The 19,374-nt window shown below is 46.6% G+C and overlaps 1 protein-coding gene across 7 annotated transcripts in view; it reads left to right on the top strand.

Annotated features, from left to right (window-relative positions):
* ULK2 (unc-51 like autophagy activating kinase 2) overlaps window positions 1-19,374 on the top strand; it is a 71,994-nt gene that overhangs the window by 28,445 nt on the left and 24,175 nt on the right. For 4 of the 7 annotated variants that reach the window (XR_012499345.1, XM_074342048.1, XM_074342047.1 and 1 more), the window contains exons 13-16: window positions 3,088-3,256; window positions 10,439-10,499; window positions 14,182-14,319; window positions 17,377-17,522. Coding sequence is in view for 6 of the 7 variants with exons in the window: in XM_074342048.1 (XP_074198149.1) it covers window positions 3,088-3,256; window positions 10,439-10,499; window positions 14,182-14,319; window positions 17,377-17,522 (514 nt within the window). In the remaining variant the exon portion in view is untranslated. Of the gene's footprint in view, window positions 1-3,087; window positions 3,257-10,438; window positions 10,500-14,181; window positions 14,320-17,376; window positions 17,523-19,254; window positions 19,336-19,374 lie in introns of all 7 variants that reach the window. The other 3 variants (XM_074342051.1, XM_074342049.1, XM_074342050.1) reach the window with 3 other exon arrangements.

The raw sequence follows: 19,374 nt of genomic DNA, 5'->3' as shown, positions 1-19,374 counted from the left end.
GGAAATAAAAAGGGAAGTGAAAACAAAAGGCGAGCAGGATGTTTCTGTATCACTTCCAGTTGGTGAGGCTGGAGAATGGGATGTTTGAGAGCCGTGCCTTTCCCATAATCTGCAGAGTGAGATGCTTTCCTACATGCGTTCCGGCCCTTCCTGGGGCTGGAGTAGCCCCTGCTGCTGAGGGCCGGTCCCTGCAGGCACACGCATCCAACTGCTTGCTATCCCAGGGAAGTCTTTGACAAGCAGAAGCAAAACCACTGTAACCAGAAGTTCACATCACTCTTTTAGTCACGATACTGGCCATAGGCCACGTGCTGTTTAGGTAATGGCTCTGGATGCTATTGGTTTAATCACATTTGTTAAATGCCTGCTTTATGTGAAGTTCTGGCTGATACCAGTGAAAGAGAGGGTGGGGTCCCTTGCACTGAGGTTTTAATCTAACTGTGTGGGGAAGAGGCAGATCGACCAGCACTGTTAGGAGCATATGTAGTCATGGCTTTATTGCCTGTAGGGGTGTGGATGAGGACTTGAAATCAGACTGAGAACTTGGAAGCATGCTCAGAAGAGGGCACTGAGCTGAGTTTTGAGGAAAGAGCAAGGTGAATTGGTCAAAGAATGGTGTTGTAAGCACAGGAGTCCCCGTGGACCCATGACCCACTGAAGGAATCTGGAGCCCTCCTTGGTCACTTCAGTTTGTGAGAACCAAGTGAAATGTGGATTCAGTTCCTTCGTCTCCCGGGCCACGTTTCAGGTGCTCAGCAGCCGTGTGTAGCTAGCGGCGGCCACACGGGGCAGCCAGGTATGAACTTTCCCGTCACTGCAGGACGTCCATCTCTGGCAGTCCAGTCTGGCAGGTGTGTGGCGTGCTGGGATGGGGTGAGGGGACGACAGAGCCAGAGGGGCCGGAGAGGCTGCGTCTCAGTGGAATTTGGGCCCTGAGCAGAGGAGGTGACACGTTCGTGCTGAGCCATTTGAATGATTTTAAGTGGAGGCATGCTCCGATCCACTGTATGTTACTGAGTCTTCTGTAAGCAGGGGGAGGGCTAGGTTGGAGACGAGTAGACCAAAGAGATCAGCCGTGGCCACTGCAGAGCTTTTGGTTTGTTTTTGGTCTTGTTTTTGTTTTTTTGAGAATGAGGGCCTGAACTAAGTCAGCAGTACGGCAGAGAAAGACGGGGGGCCAGGCAAGAGAAAGGTAGCAGTTTGTGGAGCTTGGACATTTCTTGAACTTGGGACCTAAGGAAGAGGGAGATTTGATGGGGCTTGCCTGAGTGGGTGGCCTTCGATGAAGCTGTGAGGAGTGGAGGCCCAGGGTGCGCCCTGAGGAATCCATACTCCAGTCCTCTCCTCTGAGGGGTACATGAGACTGAGAAGTAGGAGGGACGACAGGAGAGCCGGTCCCGGAGCGGAGGGGCCGCAGGTCAGGGGAAGAACAGCCACCGCGTAGGGGGAGCGGAGAGAGGTGTCCACGGGACAGGGCAGTGGGAGTGATCGGTCACCTCAATAACGGCAGTTTTAGTGGAGGCTTGAAGGCAGGAAGTGGATTGTGCTGGGCTAAGGGTTCTCAGCAGTGCGGAATCTGGGTCAGAGGGGATCGAAATTTCAGGAGACGTTGTTAAGTGAAGAAGTGAGAAGATGGCACTTGAGAGGGCTGCAGGGAATTGAGATGTGGCAGAGTTAACCATGCTGATGTGCAGAGCGGAGAAGCCTGAGTAAAGGGAGAGGGTGAAAGTGTCAGGTGCAGAGGGAGTCGATCTGAGTCCTTAGGAGCTGGGGAGAGTGGAAATAGAGCACAGGCGGAGAGACGGGCTTAGAATGCGAGGAGCATCTCCCCCACCAGAGTGGTCGTGGATGGAGACGATTTTATAAAGAGCAAAAGAAGAAACCAAAAGAGCTCCTGCCTGGAAGGAAATTGTGGATTAGATACTTGGAATCCCACCAGCTCCACTGCCCTTGAGTTGTGTGATCTTGGGCAAATTTCCTAATCTTCCAAGTTTTGTTTATTTGTATGTGAAATGGATTTCAGGATAGGGCTGAAGTCAGATAATACATGGAAAGTTCTTAGCAGTGCCTGGCCCATGCTCTGTAATGTTAGTCCCTCCACCTTCTCTTCCCTTTGTAACCCTGTTGCATAAATTCTTTTCAAAAAGAGATAAGGCGATTTCATGTTATGTGTATGTCACACACACCCACAGGAGTAATAAGGAGATTTGAGATTGATTTCACTGTGCAGTGACATTCAGACTTGGGTTTAAAGAGCATTATGCAGTATTTTTCCTTTTCTTAAATAGAAACAAAGGTTAAACAGGGCAGTGGGAGCCTAACACAGTAAGTTATGAAGTTGATTGTTTTAGGACACCGTTGTACATTCAACTAGAGTTGTCACTGGTGTCCTTGAACTAGGCGAGTATCAAGGGGGTCACAGCTGCTTATGCCCCAGTGTTTGATCAGGTATATTCATATGCTCTTCTTCCCTTCCTGTCCCATCTCCCCCAAACCAACTCCCCACCAACAAAACAGAAAACACAAGGAACACTGCCCACACCTGCAAGGTTTTCTGTGTCTTTCTTTCTGGGAATGTAAGTAAGTCTCTAGGCTTACGTGCAGCTATCCTTACTGATCTGTTTACATTTCTGTATTACATGGTCTCTTGCTTTCCCTCTTAAAATGTTTTCTTCCTTGGAGATTTAAAACTGTGTGTGTGCAGGATGTTACTAATTTAAAGTCCCTAGACATTTTGTTTTCGTCATTAAGCGAGCAGTTATTGAGTATCTGCTTTGCTCGGCCACGAGCTGAAACAGGGGACGTTGAGATGATGAAAACCCCCCGCAGACATTTCAGGAGAGGCAGACATGTACATGCAATAAGTGGTGTGATATGTTTTTAAGTATCATTTTAGAAGTCATTATGCAAAGACACTGTAAGCTATGCTTTTCTAAGGGAAAGATTTTTCCAAAGAGATATTTTAAAATTTTAAATGAAATTGAACTCTATGCCCACTTTCATGAGGAAAATATTCCTTAGTCTAAAGGCTATTCTGACTTGCATTTTATTATTAGGCCACTTTTAATTTTATGTTGTTAATTTTAGTCCCTTCCAGATATGCAGCATATTCAGGAAGAAAACTTATCCTCCCCACCATTGGGTCCTCCCAACTACCTACAAGTGTCCAAAGATTCTGCCAGTACTAGTAGCAAGAACTCTTCTTGTGACACGGATGACTTTGTTTTGGTTCCACACATCTCGTCAGACCACTCATGTGAGAATCTTTTCTGCTTATACACGTTATATTTCTTAATTTACTAGACTAGCATTTTTTAACTTTTATATCACGCTCTCTTGTGTAGGACACTTTTTCAAATGGACATTTTATTTAGTTGATGGAATTCCCAGAATTATATACCTACCTTCCTGCAATCTGCTCAGTCACTTTCCATAAAACAGTAACTTTGGGTTCTGAAGGTAGATGAGAATGCTATAGGAAATGATCTCAGATTCTCTTTGTATCCAAACAGAAAGGAGAAGAGAAGCCAGCAGAATGAGAGGAGTTAAATTCAAGGAAATGAATTAAAGGAAGACCTCTTTTGGAAAAAACTGGGGGTCGAAGGGTCTTGAAAATGGGAGGCACTGGCCTAAGTTCAGGAGTGTGCTTCATAAATACACAGGAAGAATGTTTATAAAGGATGCAGAATCCATGCTGACTAAATACAGTTGGGGTTTTGTGGAATCGTGAGGGGTACTGGAAAACCTCAAAAAAAGAGACGGAGTAGATCGGAAAAGCTGGAAATTTGATTACTTTAATAACCGAATAACACCAGGTTGACAGTGCGCAGGTCCAAATGGTGGGGAAGGTTGTGTTGGGGCCTCTGTCGTTTGTCAGACTCCTGTGTGGTGGCTGCCGTGTCAGCCGCCGTGCAGTTGTTGTGCGGGCCCGATCCCCAGACCCCACAGACTTCAGGACTCGCTGGCGGGGCAGGGGAAGCACGCACCGCATCGCAGCAGGGCGGGTTATCCTCAGGAGCGGCCTTTAGAAGTCGTCCTGTATGGTGGTGGTAGTTACTTTGCTAAAAAAGGTAATTAAAACTTTAAAAATTGTGAAATGTTAAAAATAATAATACAGCAGATACTCAAATCATCCACCATGCTAATTTTATTTATGTTAACATTTTGCCATGTTTTCTGTCTTTTAAAAGATAAAATTCTACAGGTACAGCCAGAGTCCCTCACCTCATTCTGCTCTTGCCAGAGATACAATAATTCCGATATGCTCGTATCCATAAATAACATACAGCATTTTTGTGATTTTACAGTTTTAAGTAAATGTTCTATAGAATGTTCGTTTCTGTAGTTTGCTTTTGTGTTCATATTTTTGCCATGTATCTAGATACATACCGAGATGTGTATCTCGTTCATTTTAGTATATGAATTTTATAGTACAGCTAAACCGTAATTTTATCCATTTCCTAACTTGATTGTGGCTTGAATTACTTTTATCTTTTTCAGGTTTTTTTTGTATTTAACTTTACCTGGAATTCATTTTTGTAGATGGAATTAGTTACCCCAGCATTATTTATTGAATATTCTGTCCTTTCGTCATAGATGTGCAACTCCAGATTTGTCACTGTGGGCTTGTATAAAGGATTTGTTTTACTGTGTGACGTGGGGGTGGGAGGCAGTGGTGAAGGGCATCCTGGAAGTCTTTGGAATCACCGGCTATTCCTGGTCCTGTTTCCCTTACCTACTCCACCCCCCCATCCCCACCCCATACAGTTTAATTTCAAGTTGACAGATCCTCCAGAAAACCATTTGGAGATTTTGATCAGAATTGTATTGACCCTGTATTCAGGGAGAACTAGAATCTTTTCAGTATTGTCTACTCAAAAATGTGTGTTTCTCCCTTTATTTAGGCTTCCTCAGTGTGTTTGGATGCATATTAGTACTTTTCTGCATAAAGGACTTTCACATCTTTTGTTTTATTCTAGTTACCTTTGTTTTTTTTGTTTTGTTTTGTTTTTGGCTTTTTGTGGTTGTGTAAATGTTGTCTTAAATTTTTTTTCCCCCAAAACTACTCCTCTTGAAGTCGTTTTGTGCTGCCAAATCCTGGGGGTCCCTTCTCAGTCCATTTTGATGTGTCCACAGCATCTGTTAGGGTTGACCACACCTTTCCATTTAATTATTAAAAACATGTTATTGTGAAATGTGTCATACACATGAGAGAGTTTTTGGCTTGTATTGTTTGTTTTATGAGAAGGAGGGAATTAGGTTTCTTCGTTGAGTTCCGCTTGGAGGCGGTACCGGGGATTGAACCCCTGACCTCTTGGGTGCTGAGCATGTGCTCTACCGCTTGAGCTATACCCTTCCCTGAGATAGTGTTTAAAGTGTTACTTTTTTTAGGGCAGTTTTAGGTTATACAACAAAACTAAGAGGAAGGCACAGGGATTTCCCATGTACCCCGACCCCTTATGTGCAGAGCCTCCCCACTGTCAGCCTCACTCACCAGGTGGTACGTTTGTTACCAAGGATGAACCTGCATTGATTGACATGTCATCATCACCCGAAGTGCTTGGTTTAGCCTTCACTCCTGGTGTACATTCTGTCCATTTGGACAAATGTCTAGTGACATGTAACCGTCATTGTACTGTTAAACAGAGCTTTTTCACTGCCTTAAAAATCTTCTGTGTTCTACCTACTCTTTCTCCCACTCTCTTCTGGAAACCACTTTTTTTTTTTTTTTTTTTTTTTTGTCTCTACAGTTTTGCCTTCTCCAGAATATCATGTAGTTGGAATTAAACAATATGTAGCCTTTTCGAATTGGCTTCTTTTACTTTGTGATATGCACTTGAGATTGCTCCATGTCTTTTCATGGTTTGGTAGCTCATTTCTTTTTTTTCTTTAAATATAAGTACTGGAGATTGAACCCAGAACCTCATGCATGCTAACTACATGCTCTACTGCTGAGCTGTACCCTTCTTCCCAGTGCATTTCTTTTTAGGGCTGAGTCATATTCCATTGTCTGGATGGACCATGGTTTGTCCATCCATCTTCTGAAGAACATCTTGATTACTTCCAGGTTTTGGTAGTTTTGAGTAAATCTGCTATACACATCCATGTGCACATTTTTGTGTGGATATGAGTGTTCAGCTCCTTTGGGTAAATACCAAGGAGTGTGATTTCTGGATGGTATGATAAGATTATGTTTAGTTTTGTGAGAAACCACCAAACTGCTTTCCAAAGTGGCTGCACCATGTTGCATTCTCACCAGCAGAGTTCCTGTTGCTCTGCACCCTCAGCACGGCTTAGTGCTGTCCGTGGTACAGGTTTCCGCCATTCTAATGAGTGCGTGGTGGTGCCTCGCGCCGGACTTTTCGTGTCTCTGATTCACTATCCACGTATCTTCTTTGGTGAAGTGTTTCTTAAGATCTTTGGCCCATTTTTAAATTGGGTTTAACTGGTCTTTAATTGTTTATCCTAATTTGTTGAGTTCTTTGCATATTTTGGATGACAGTCCTTTATCAGCTCTGTCTTTTGCAAATATTTTTGCCTAGTCTGTGGTTTCTCTTCCAGTTCTCTTGATACTGTCTTTCAGAGAGCAGTTGTTTTAATTTTAATTTAGTCTAGCTTATTAACCAATTTCTTTCTTTCATGGATTGTGTCTTTGGTGTTGGCATGACAATACCCAGGTTCATTTAGGTTTTCTCCTGTTACCGCCTAGGAGTTTTATAATTTTTTGTTTTACATTTATGTCTGTGAGTTGTTTTGAGTTAATTTTTTTTGAAGGGTGTAAGGTCTTTGTCTAGATTAATTTTGCTTTGTTTTGTTTTTGCATGTGAATGTTGAAAAGACCGTATTTGCTCCATTGTATTGTCGTTCTCTCTGTCAAAGATCAGTTGACTATTTATGGGGGTCTGTTTCTGGGCTCCCTGTTCTGGTCCATTGATCTTTGTTCTGTTGCCGATTCCGCACTGTCTTGATTACCACAGCTTTACAGTCAGTCCTGATGTCAGGCAGTGTCCATCCTCCAGCTTTGTTCTTCCCGGTGATTCTGGGCTGTGACCATCACCAGTGTTTCAGTTCCTTCCTCCTGCCTTAGGTGGAACAGGATGGCTAGAGGCGGCTGCAGTTGGGTATATCCCACCCCCCAGGTCAGTTAGGCTCTGAGTTTCACCCCAGCAGATTGAGCTCTGGGTAACCCCTTTTCCCTGAGGTTGGGCCTTGTGAAGCAGAAGGGAGTGCTCCTTGCCCCTCCCATGCCCGGAGTAGGAAGGGTTTTCTCCAGCATTTGCTGTGGGAGCTGTAGGAGCCGGGATGAGCTCCTGGAGGCCAGTCTGACAGCTTTGTGAGCCTTCCTATGACTGCGTCTCCCTGGTGCCTTTAACTCCCAAAGGTGTGCGCACTGAGCGTCTAGCAAGTTGTCAGTCCTGTCTCCAGTGCTTCTGCCTGGCCCCCGGCGGCTCCTCTCTGGTAAGCTGCTGTCTGCCTGTCTCTTTGGTCTTGGGGGCAGAGGTCAGCCCACTGCCCTCCGCCCTCCTGTGGATCCCAGAAGAGCCGTGGATTTTCTGGTCTGTCCCGCTGTTCACTTGCTGCTGGGATGGCATGGCGACTTCAGCGCTCCTTACACGCAAAACCAGGGCTGAGTCCCCAGAAGGGGTATTTGCAACATGGTACAAAACATGCTAGTAGAAAACACTTGAGTACACTCCTGATTTTCTTATCTTTTTTGTCTGATTTTCCATCTTTTTGCTCTACTTTAAGGGAAACTTCCTTAATGTTTTCTTCTAACTCTTGTTGACAAAAAAGTTATCAGTAGTCAACCTAAGAAAGAAATGGAAATTTTTATTTGTGCCAACTTGAGGATTTTTAACTGATGAGATTGTCTTTCAGAAGCTCTGAGGACCTTTCCTCCTATTAGAGGTGAAAGCACAGTTGTATAAGTTTTTGAGATGTGGGGTTATACATCAGACGACATACTGACCACTGCACAGTCTGGGTCTGTACGTACAGAGTGAACAGGGGTCACTGTGACCCTTCACAAGATTAGGAGGAGGGTTATCTCCTAAGGAGGTCTGGTTAATGCAGATGCACCACACACTAGAAAGGGGAGGAGGCCCAAATGGGCAGAGGAAATTTTTATTTAAAATTTACTCATCTTGCCATAAAATATATATTTTACTTCATCACTCTTTTATTGAGTTTCTCACTTATGCTCTCATATTTTTACTTTTCAGAAGCACTTTTTATCCCCCTCTGAGTATTGTTTTTATTTCAAGGTGCAGTGTTTTATCTCTAAGGGTATTAAATATATACATTTTTTTTCTATTTTTTCCTTGAAAAATATTTGTTTAGTTCTTTTTTATACCCCCCAGTTTGTTTTGGAGTCTGGTTTTCATTTTGGATTCTTTCCTTGGATGTTTGGTGGTTGTTAGATGCTCATAATTAAGAATGGACAATTAAAACATTTGAAAGCTTTGTACAGGTGGGTCTAATGGCAGTCTACACTGGGTGACATGGCTGAGTGATTGTCTTGGATTGGAATGCTTCCTTTCTGGAGGGCTGCTCAGATCCCCAGTGAAGACTCAGCCAGTCTTCTGCGTGAAGAGTATACACCTGATTCCCTGTGAGGGCCGAGCAGGGGAAGAAGGCTGGACGTCTCAGTGGTCTGTGTGAAGAAGCCGTCACTTACAGCCCCTCCCCCAGCCACCTCTCCCTGTTCACCACTGCCTTCACCTCGGCCAGGATTCCGCAATCCAGAGACCCCGTCCCAAGTGTAAACATCCGTCTTTTCCTGCAGTGGGGGATTGGCATTGCCTGTCTGCACGGAAATGGTGAGAAAGGATAAGAAATCCTGCTTCCAAGTTTGACCTAATCCTTTCGGTCTTGGGCTCAGTGCCACGTTGAAAGTTACCTGGCACTGCTAATTACTTAGCTTTTTGGGGACCTCTGGTATACATTGGTTTTCTTCTGAGCTTTCCTTCTGCTGGCTAAGGATCCCGTGTTCCTGGGCCTGCCCTGTCAGACAGCACCTGCATCGACTTTCTAGCTTGCAGGTGTTCATGGCTGTTGACTTCTCTGTTCTTTTGCCTTTTTTCTCTCCTTCCCTCTTGGCCTGTAGTTTCCGATAACAGTGTGGTAAGGAGGTGACGCTAGGGTCCCTAACGACCATGCAAGATCTCTGTCTTCTGGATGCTCTCGTTAGGGATGTCCCATTACATTGCCCAGTTTAAAGTCACTTGAAAGTGTTCCCCTCCGGTGCTCATGCTTCCAAGTTCATATGTGATGAGGTTTCTTCACTTAATTTTATTTCTGATTCCTAGGGATTGTTCTGTTCCTTTGATTTAATCTTGTTTCATAATGATGTATGGTTCCAAACTCAGAGGTACACTTAGTGAGCCGGCACTCTCAACCCTGCCACTCTGCCGTCTCCTCCATTCCCCGTAGGCAGCTGTTTTCTTTAAAATTACTCCTTCCTTGCTCCTGCCTTCATCCCCTTACCCTGATTTATTTTCCTTTTTACATCTCATCACTCCCTGGTGTTATTACCTTCCTTCCCTACTGGAGTGTGAGCTTCATGAGAGCAAGGACCTTGTACGCCAAAGTAAACACATTTCTCACTTCTCACGTAGGGCCCATTCAAAGGGACATTTGTGATTGTTTTTTCCTTTTTGAGTGTTTTGAGGTTAGCATGGTTTATTTTATTTTTTAAAATTTGTATTACTTGATTAACACTACTTTTTCACATCAACACACACTGAGTATACCTTTGCAGCCATTTAAGGACCACACAGGGCATTGTGACCTAGTGTATAGCAGTGACCGGGTGAGGGCCCCTGCGTTCTGAGCTGTGCTGTTCCCATAAACGGATGATGTCTGAGCAGAGGAATATGCCCTGTGGCCTGGGGCATCTGTGTCTGAGAGGCCCCGCTTCCATGGCATCTTGTTCAGCAACCCACGCAGGACCCAGGAGAGGGTCTCGCAGGAGAATGGGGTGCCCCAGGGTTAGAGTGAATGAGACTCGGTTTACAGGCAGCTATGCTAGAACGTGACATAACGTCTTCCTAGAGATCACCACACCCTGCAGAATTGTTCAGTAAAAACCAGAGTTCATGGGCAGATTGGGATCGGGGCACAACCCTCAAAACCTTTGTCAGTGATATATTAAAAGGAACATGATAAAAACGGTAGCACCGATTCCGCACACGTTAAACGGTGAAGAAATACGTACACACCTCATAAATGTGATGACAGTTGACCTTGGAAAGGCCTGGTGCTTGTAGTCTGTGAGTTCAGCTGGGTGCAGTGTTCTGTGTTCACCTGCTGTAACACAAGATAATCAAATGATAAATTTGTACTGTGCTCAAATGTTTTCCCTAATAATCACGTTGGAACAATGTACATTTTAAAGCAGGTGGTATAGCAGAACTGACTGTTTTTCTTTTTCCTTTAGATGATACGCCAGTGGGAGCTGCTGGCAGACATGCGTCCAGTGAGTTCTTGGTGTGTGGAGGGTATGTTTGCATATATTTAACTAAAAGATTTTACATACTTTGCTTTTTGTTTAAGTAAAGTTATAGAACTTTATGTTCTTGATTCTAAAATTTAGTTTGTTTCACAATTTACTATTTCTAAAAAAAATTCAACTGTGGTAGAAAACACATAAAATCTGCCATTGCAACCATTTTTCAGTTTGAGTTCAGTACTAGTGTTAAGTGTATTCGCAGTGCTGTGCGCCAGATCTCCAGGACTGTTGCTCCTGCAAAACTGAAGCTCTGTGCTCTTGTGTAACAGCACCCCCTCCCCCCTCCCCAGCCACAGGCACGGGAGCCACCACACTGTTTTTTGTCTCTAAATTTGACTATTTCGAGTACCTCATTTAAGTAGAATCATGCAATGTTTTTCTTTTTGTGACTGGCTTTGTTCACTCAGCATAATGTCCACAAGTTTCATCCCTGTCAGAGTTCCTTCCTAAGACTGAGTACTACCCATTATATGTATATGCTACATTGTTTATCCATCATCTGTTGGTTTGCGTCTGACTCTTGGCTGTTATAAATAATGCTGCTGTGAAAAATGAATGTGCAAAGATCTGTTCAAGAGCCTGCTTTCAGTTCTTTTGGACAAATACCCAAAAGTGGACCTGCTGGGTCATATGGTAATTCTGTTTTAACTTTTTGAGGAGTTCCATAGCAGTTGCACCATTTTACATTCCTACCAGTAGTGCACAAGGGATCCAGTTTCTCCACATCTTTACCAACACATGTTAGTTTCTGGTTTTTTGATAACTGCAGTCTAATGGGTATGAGGTGATAGTTCATTGCAGTTTTGATTTGCATTTCTCTAGTGTAGTTTTGAGCATTTTTTCGTATACCTGTTGGCCATTCGTAGATTGTCTTTGGAGAAATTATCTGTTCAAGTCCTTGCTCAATTTTTAATCAGGTTATTTTTTTGTTGCTGGTTGTAAAAGTTCTTTATATATTTTGGATGTTAACCATTTATCAGATATATGATTTACAAATATTTTCTCTGCGCCCAGACCAAAAGTACACACAGGCATAGGGGATAGGATATCAGAACATCTTTTTAACTAAAAACGTTTTTTGGTTTTACTTTGGTTTTTGTTGTTATTTCTTCTTTCTTTTCTTCTCTTTTTTTTCAGTAGTTTTAGAATATCAGCCTTTGAAGGTGGAGTTACTGGCCGTAGATGGAGGCCAGTTGTGTGTGCGGCCCATGATCCCTAGGGTGTGTCATCTCTGAGTGCATTCCTTTTGTCCTTGCCTCTCCATGGGCACTCACCCCTTCTGGCTGGACCCACCTTGTGCTGTCTGTCTGCAGCTGCGGTCCTAGGCCGGGCCAGCCCTTACTTCTCTGCCCCCTCGCTCCCCGCGGCCCGGCTCCACGTTCAGGTGCAGGGCCTGGGCGCCGTGGGAGCTCCGTACAGACCCTTTCCTCATCTCCCTCTGTCCTCGCCTCACAGTCTAGCTGTAGTCATGCCATCCTGATCAGTGTGACGTCCTAGGATTTTCTCACCGAGTCCTCCTAAAACAGAGGGAGCAGTTAGGATCTCCTGCTGTAAAGATTGTGAGTTTGAGGAAGCCGCCGTGCAGCCAGTCATCAGCCCTTCCGTGTCTTCCTCTCAGCATTTGTGACTACAGACAAGGGATGTGTGGCGGTGGCACTGTGTGTGCCAGCTGCCTAGGCTTCTTCGTACTCTGTGCAGGAGAGAACGCCCTGAACTGAGGAAGGGGTGCCCAGGGCAGACACAGACCCTCCCCCTCCTCCCCTGGAAGTTGAGGAGTCGGGGAATAGTTAAATATCCTTGTTAGCATAAAGCTAGATGGAAGAGTGGCTGCAGCGGTCTTAGCTAGCTAGGGCTCTGGGGCTGTGTCCATGGAAGGCTTTCTGGCCTGAGCAAGCCTGCTGGAAGGTCGGGCCACAGCCCGGCGGAGACATGTTAACAGGACATCGGCCATGGCTGGCCGTCGCCTGCTGTGCCGGCGGGGGAGGCCCCGGGTCCTTAGAGAAGCCAGCTGGCTGCTTGGGATCCCCTGAGAAGTGCTCTGAGTTAGGAGGTTGCTAGGTTTACTCCGTAGGGTATCTTTATCCAGCATCTTAACTTCCTTTTACTGATTTAACAAGTTCAGGAAAAATACTAGAACTTGACAATATGTGGCTAAAAAAGTGCTTGCTCTGCCACCTATTCATGGCTCAGCAGGTCTCAGTGGCAGGGAGACAGCATTGTCCTGCAGGCTGTGCGGCGTGTGGCTGTGCCGGTGGTTCTGTCACGGGGCGCCTGGGCTGCCTGGAGGGAAGCCTTGAACAGCTGTTGGGTCTTGAGTCGTGGAAGTTTTTTGTTTTGTTTTTTTTTGGTTTCAGGTTGTAGACAAAGTTCACAGTCAGGGGTGCAGAATCTAAAACCTTAGATCGCTGTGTTTATTGGAGTTATCTCAGTGAGCGCTAGGCTTGTGGAAGCTCCGGGGGGCGTGTCAGGGAGGAGCTCCGCTTGGCTGGGGACAGCGGGGTGCACCAAGTGTGGGTGGGGCACCAAAGCTTTAGCTTTCGCATGTGGAGAGAAGTCAAGAGTACTGGTCGTTACCTTCATTTCTGGGGCTCAAGGAAAATGTCTCCAAGCCTTCTGCCTTTTCACTCTGGTCTCAAGGCAGCCGCTGAGTCTGCAGTAGGCACCCCAACTCCCGGTAGGAGGAAGGATGAATAGACTCACATCTCATGACCAAGGAAGACCTCCGACGGCTCGGGGCCGCGGGGAGTCCGGCTGTGTCATCGCTCAGCTGGGCGGATCATGCCGCCCATAACCTTTGAGTGCTGCTAGTGAGAAACAGTGGTTGAGTGGATATTGGGAAAGCAACTAAGATCTTTGCTACAGATGGTATTTTATTTTTATTTCAATATGAAATCCTCTAGTGGCTGGAAAAGTTCTGAAGTGATACTTTAGAAGATAATAATGCTGTTTAGATAACTATGTAATAACCTCTTTATCTGTAATGTTGTACTGAGGAAGAGTGGGAGATTCTGTGGCTTTGTTAGAATTAGGGAAGGGCAGAAGAATGAAGTAAGTCATCTTTCTTAAGGCCCAGTATTGTCCCTGATGTTCGAAGATATGTTGTAAATTGGATTGAAAATCGTCTAAGGACATACAGTTCCTGAATTTGTGAAGAGCAGGGAAAGAAACCCAGGAGGCTGCCAAGTGTGGGCCACAGCTCAGCTGCGCGCTCTGAGAGCTGCACAGTGTATTCTCAGTCTTCATGCGAGTCAGAGATCCCTGGGCACGCTCCCTGCCGTCATAGCTTTGTAAATATTCCAGACATCTTTGCTCTTGAACTTCCTGTTCTTGTGCCCAGCGCACCTTCCTGGAGACGCTTTTCCCTCCCATGAGCGGGGAGAGCAGGCTGAGGGGCTGCAGTGGAGTCGGGCCAGCCTGCGGGCTCTTCCTGCTGCTGCAGGGGGCGTCGGCGCGCCTTGTACAAGTCTCAGTACGCACGTGACTGCCAGGAGCGCTCCTTCAGTGACACATGGGATTTCTTTGGCTTTATATGTATTTTAAGGTGATCATTTCTTATTCACAAGAAGTGATCATTTGGCTTCTGGAATTTTCTCTAAAACTCACCAGTGGGTAAATGAAAGAAAACACTCTGACTTGGATTTCTTTCCCTTTTCGATGACTTATGTCTGCAGGCCATGTCAGCCCACTGTGTCTCCTCACAGTGAAGCGATGCCCATTCCAGTCCCGACTCAGATAAGGAACTACCAGCGCCTGGAGCAGCACCTCATGGGCGCGGCGGGCTCCGGCACGCACCCCCAGGGCTCCCCGAGGTGAGCCCCTTCGCATCCTCTCCGGGTGCTTTCTCCTTCCCTCTGAAAGTGTCGTCGTTACTGAGAGGTCTGTGACTTTCCATGGCTGGCTCACTGTCTAGCGTACGTGTCTGATGGAGGTGTGCAAACTTGAATAATGATAGGTATTTTGTAATGGCCCTATTTCTGTGATGTGTAAGCTTGACTGCATCATGTAGTATGATTTGTATATATTTGTCCACAAGTACAATTATATTTAACAATTGAAGAAGAACTTGTTAAAAGATGAAATCTCACCAGCAGGCTGCGTGCATATGATTTATTCCTTCTGCATCGCACTAAAGTAGTAAGCATGGCCAAGGTGTGAGTCCACAGAGGCAGTAAAACGAGAACAGATGCTCAGTGGGTGAGAGACACCATATGTTTCTGGAAGACAGACAGAATGGAAGAGGGCCACCTGCCGTCGCGGGCAGGGTGGGCTGCGTGCTGTCGGAGATGCTGACGCATCTGAGTGAGCTCGGTGGGGCGTGTGGAGGCAGCCAGACGGCTCCGCGGGAAAACCGCCTGCAGGAAACAGCCAGAGTGCGGGGAGAAGGGGACTCGCTCCCAGAGGGAGGCTGGAGGAGCGGCCGTAAATGAGAACGAAATGCTACTGAAAACAACCAAAGCAAAAAAGACCTCTTGGACATTACACAATATAGTAACTGAAATAAAACTAAATATTGGAGTGGGGAGGGTACAGCTCAAGTGGTAGAGCACGTGCTTAGAATGCATAGGGTCCTGGATTCAGTCCCCTGTACTGTCTCTAAAAATAAATAAGTAAACTTAATTCCCCCTTCCCAAAACCTACAAAAATAATAGTAATTAAAAAATGCTAAGAGACAAAGTTGAGGAAATATCTGAAATAGGTGAATCAAATAAAGAAGATGGAAAATACGAATAAAAAAATTCTCTTGCAGGGTAATTTGATACAGGCATGCTAGAGAGAAAATTAGAATAGCAAGGAAGAGAATTTCCAGGAAATAATCAAGGAAGTTTTCCCAGAACTGGAGGAGACAAGATTGTAGGTTAAAGGACCCACCAAACGAGTAGCTCAGTGAATGGAAAAGGAGCCTCACTGTCCCGCAGGATGTGATATAATTATACTTGTGGACAAACATCCACACACCATACTACACGATGCAGCCAAGCCTACGCATCACAGAGATAGGGCCATTGCAAAACACCTATCATTAGGAAAACTTTTAGGAAGGGCATTTGGCAATGTGTGTGAAAATCAGTGATGCGAGTGTCCTGTGACCCAGCACTCAGCTTCTGGTAACTTGGTCTGCAGACACAGTCCCTGCCTGTGTGTGACGCTGCGTGTGTGCGGAGAGGTCAGCTGTCGTGATGGCAGAGGTTGGGCGCTGAGCCAGGTGCCTGCCGTAAGAGGCTGGTTTATTATGCTCTGTCTGTGACAGGAGGACACCTTCCAGAAAGAGTAAGGAAGCTCTCTGTGTACTCAGGAAAATTTCCAAAGTATGTTATAAAATGAAGAAAGCAAAGTGAGTAACAGCGCGTTAGCAGTGGTTCTCTAAGTGTGGTCTGTGGCTCCATTTCAGAAGGTCCGTGAGGTCGAACCCGTTTTCACCATAGTCCTAGGGTGTCGTTTGCTCCCTTCACTGCGACAACGTGTGCACTGACGGTGCACAGGCAGCGATGGGGGAGCTTCTGGCGCCTCAGGACGCATCAGGGTGGCAGCTTCAGCTATGCTGTTAGTCTTGTCTCCTCGCCAGCACACACTCGCGGCGCCCAGGAGTGTCGTCAGTGAAGCGGTGAAAGCGTTGCTCCTCTGTGAGAGTCTTGGCCCTGGGTGGACGTGGGCGCGCTGGGCAGCTGTCTCCAGGGGAGCCCTGGCCTGGCTGCTGTGGCTGCCAGCTGAATTGGCCCCTTTTCGCAGCACCGCTGGTGCTTGAGAGGACGCTGGCCAGCTGGCTGTGGGTGTTGGCAGCTGTTCTGCTGAAAGTGAACCGAGGTGGTGGTATTTTGATATGAAAGGGGCCTTTTGATGTTGTAATGTGTCAGCATTTGCACAGCTCAGTCAACAATGCGTTCCAAAGGACCAAGCACTAAAAAAAATCATCCGTGGTAGTCTAAGACCCATTTGTGGTACAAGGTGCTTTGCAGAGAGTGAAGTTTAATGGAACCGAATACAAACTTCACTGATGTGGTTTCAGATCCCACACTGCAGCTAATCTTAGAAATGACCTCTTGCTGAGTGTTGGTGTAGCAGCAAAGAAAAGTGTGACAAGTGTCTGGAAAGGCTATTGGAATACTCCTCCCTTTTCCAGTTACGTACCTGAAGGCTAGATTTTCTTCAGCTACTTTACCCAAAGTAGCATGTTGTATAGTGGATTGGATGCAGAAACAGTTTGAGTGCCCAACTGTCTGTCATCTCCTGAGCTAGACATTAGAGATTTGAAAAAATGCAAAACTGTGTCACGTTTCTCAGTAATTTAGGGGGTGTTTTGGAAAATAATCATTTTCATAATCTTATGTTACATATAAGGTTATTATTTTTAGTGAATTAACAATTACAAAAATTTCTCAGTCTTAACTTTTAATACAGTAAATATCAATAGATGTAAGTCAAATAAACAAAACTCTCTGGGGTCTTCAGTAACTTTAATAATATAAAGGGGACCTAAAAGCAAAATGTGACAGTGGTTGGTATGTTATCTACTACATTTATCAAAACAAGAGGAGAATAATACGTATTCATAATACGTATTCGGTTTATCTACTTTGCTTATATTGGAATTAAGGAACTCTAGAAGGATACATTAGAAACCAGAAAGAATGGTAACCTTTTGAGTAGGACTGGGAAAGTGTTGAGACTGAGATACCAGGATGGGAGGGAGACCTCACTCTGTGTAATTTTATCCATTTTATATTTGTTCTGTGTGACTGTGTTCTATATTTAAAAAAAAATCTACCACGTGGCATATTGTTAGAAAGTTTTAGGAAAAAAGACAGAAGTAAAGACAGAGCCCTAGAACCTTCCAGAGAACAAGGGCGTAATGCTGTTCTCCTCTGTAGATCTGCGGCGGTGCGAAGGTCCAACACCAGCCCCCTGGGCTTCCCCCGGCTGGGATCCTGCTCCCCAGCACCAGCAGACACGGCGCAGACCGTCGGACGGAGACTCTCCACTGGGTCTTCCAGGCCTTATTCACCTTCCCCTTTGGGTGAGAAGTTAAAGCGGTTATTTCCAGGCTTTTTTCATTATGACTGACCTGACACTGGCTTTACAAGCACTGGCTAGCGGTGGTGGGGAGTCTCCCTGCCTGGGGCCATGGCCCACCTTCCAGCTCCACCCAGCTCCTCGTTGGCTCTTGAGAATCTCTCTACTGAAAATGTGATAGTAGACATGGATCTTATGGATAAAAAGTGTCTCCATTGGGTTTGGGCTCTGAATGTAAAGTCAGAAGCACTAGGTTAACATGTGTAAGATGCTTGCCCTGCTGGCACTGAGACTTAGGAGGTTGAAGGCCCGCAGAGCAGTCTCAGCCCTGGGCCCGTCCGTCAGGCCTCCCAGCTGCGGGAGGAAGGTGGTGCTGCCCCACTGCATGGCCCCTACACCTCCCGGAAGCCGCACAGCAGCAGGGAGGACTCTCAGGCCAACCAGCCGAAGTCAGAGAAGCAGCAGCAACAACAAATCCCAACCAGACAGAAAGACAAACCTAAAACCACATTTTCCGTGTAACTAAGACAAAATGCTCCACTTGCAGAACACGTGTGAGAGAGGCCGTGGCAACATCTCAGCTGAGTCTGTGAGAAACAGCCCGCAGCATCGATGGGGGACTGCTGCGCAGGCCGACTGCAGCCCTCGAGGCCCAGCAGTGGCAGGTCTCAGGCTGGCAAAACAGAACGCACGTACGCACGCACACGCTTCAGAAAGGACAGGGCCCCCACCCTCCATCACAACCCCTGGAGCAGAAATTGGAGGGAGTGGGGAGACGTCTCAGGAGGGGGCAGAGCCAGAAGGGCTGAAGTAGTGCCCAGGAGCCCCAATTCAAAAAAGCAAAAACCACAAGGATGATGATTTTTTTTTCAAAGGTTGTATAACCACTCCCACTGTTGCAATGGTTTTGAAGTTGTTTTTAGCTGAAAGACTTCAAACAAAATCTTGGCCCTCCCTCACCCATCAGCGGCTCCTGAGGCTCTTCAGGGCCTCCAGAGAGGAGGCCCAAACCTTATCCTTGCTCTCAAGAAAGAGGCCCTTCCTTGGGGTCCGGTCTTTACCTACCGACCCCACCACTTGGTCAGTGCCTCCTTTTGTAGATACATGTCTCTTGTCTGCTTGAACTCCTGGAAGCCTCCCTGACTCTCCCTCCTGTTAGTTGGGTTCTCGGAGGTGCATACGGAGGAGGTCCATGCGGTGATGTGCGGGAGAGGGGCTGGGAGCTCCTGTGATGGAGAGGGGGCAGGGCAGGCATGGGCGAGAACTCTGACCGCAGTGAGTTCTGAGACCGTTTCAGCCTGGCCCAGAGAGTGTCCCCAAGCACTAAGTCACCCACCCCCCACCCACACACTCAGGGCTGCGCGCAGCGGGGAGCGTGGCTCGGCAGGAACGTGGCGGGTGGAGGGACGGCGGCTAGGCTGTGGGTCGGCTGCGCCCTGCACTCCGCAGGCCCCGACCCTCGGTACGGTCTCTGTTCTCGGCCTTAACAACGTGCCTTTACAGGCGCTGCGGGCTTCCCTGGCTCTGCCCCAGCTCTCAGCTTCAGGGCCGGGTCTGGGGTCCTTCCACCTCTTGCCCCCACCCAGCGCCTCGGTCGCCTAGTACACGTGAGCTGGGCTCAGGTTTCGCTGGTTACGCTTTGTGAACGGAGGTGTGCGGTCTGTGCGTGTTGCCTGTTTCCCCCCTTTATTGGTTTTGAGCCATTTCCCCGTCCCTTGCTGTTTCCCTCTTCGTAGTTGGGACCACCCCTGAGCAGCTCAGTCGGCGCTGCTGTGGGCGCCCTCGGGGCCGCGAGGCCAGGCGCAGAGACCCGGCAGGTCAGAGACGTGTTTGCCATTTAATAATTTTGATCCTGC

The sequence above is a fragment of the Camelus bactrianus genome, chromosome 16 (genome assembly GCF_048773025.1).
Source record: "Camelus bactrianus isolate YW-2024 breed Bactrian camel chromosome 16, ASM4877302v1, whole genome shotgun sequence".
NCBI lineage: Eukaryota > Metazoa > Chordata > Mammalia > Artiodactyla > Camelidae > Camelus > Camelus bactrianus.
The sequence above is the reverse complement of the archived record's forward strand: the minus strand, read 5'-3'. Positions and strand labels throughout refer to the sequence as shown.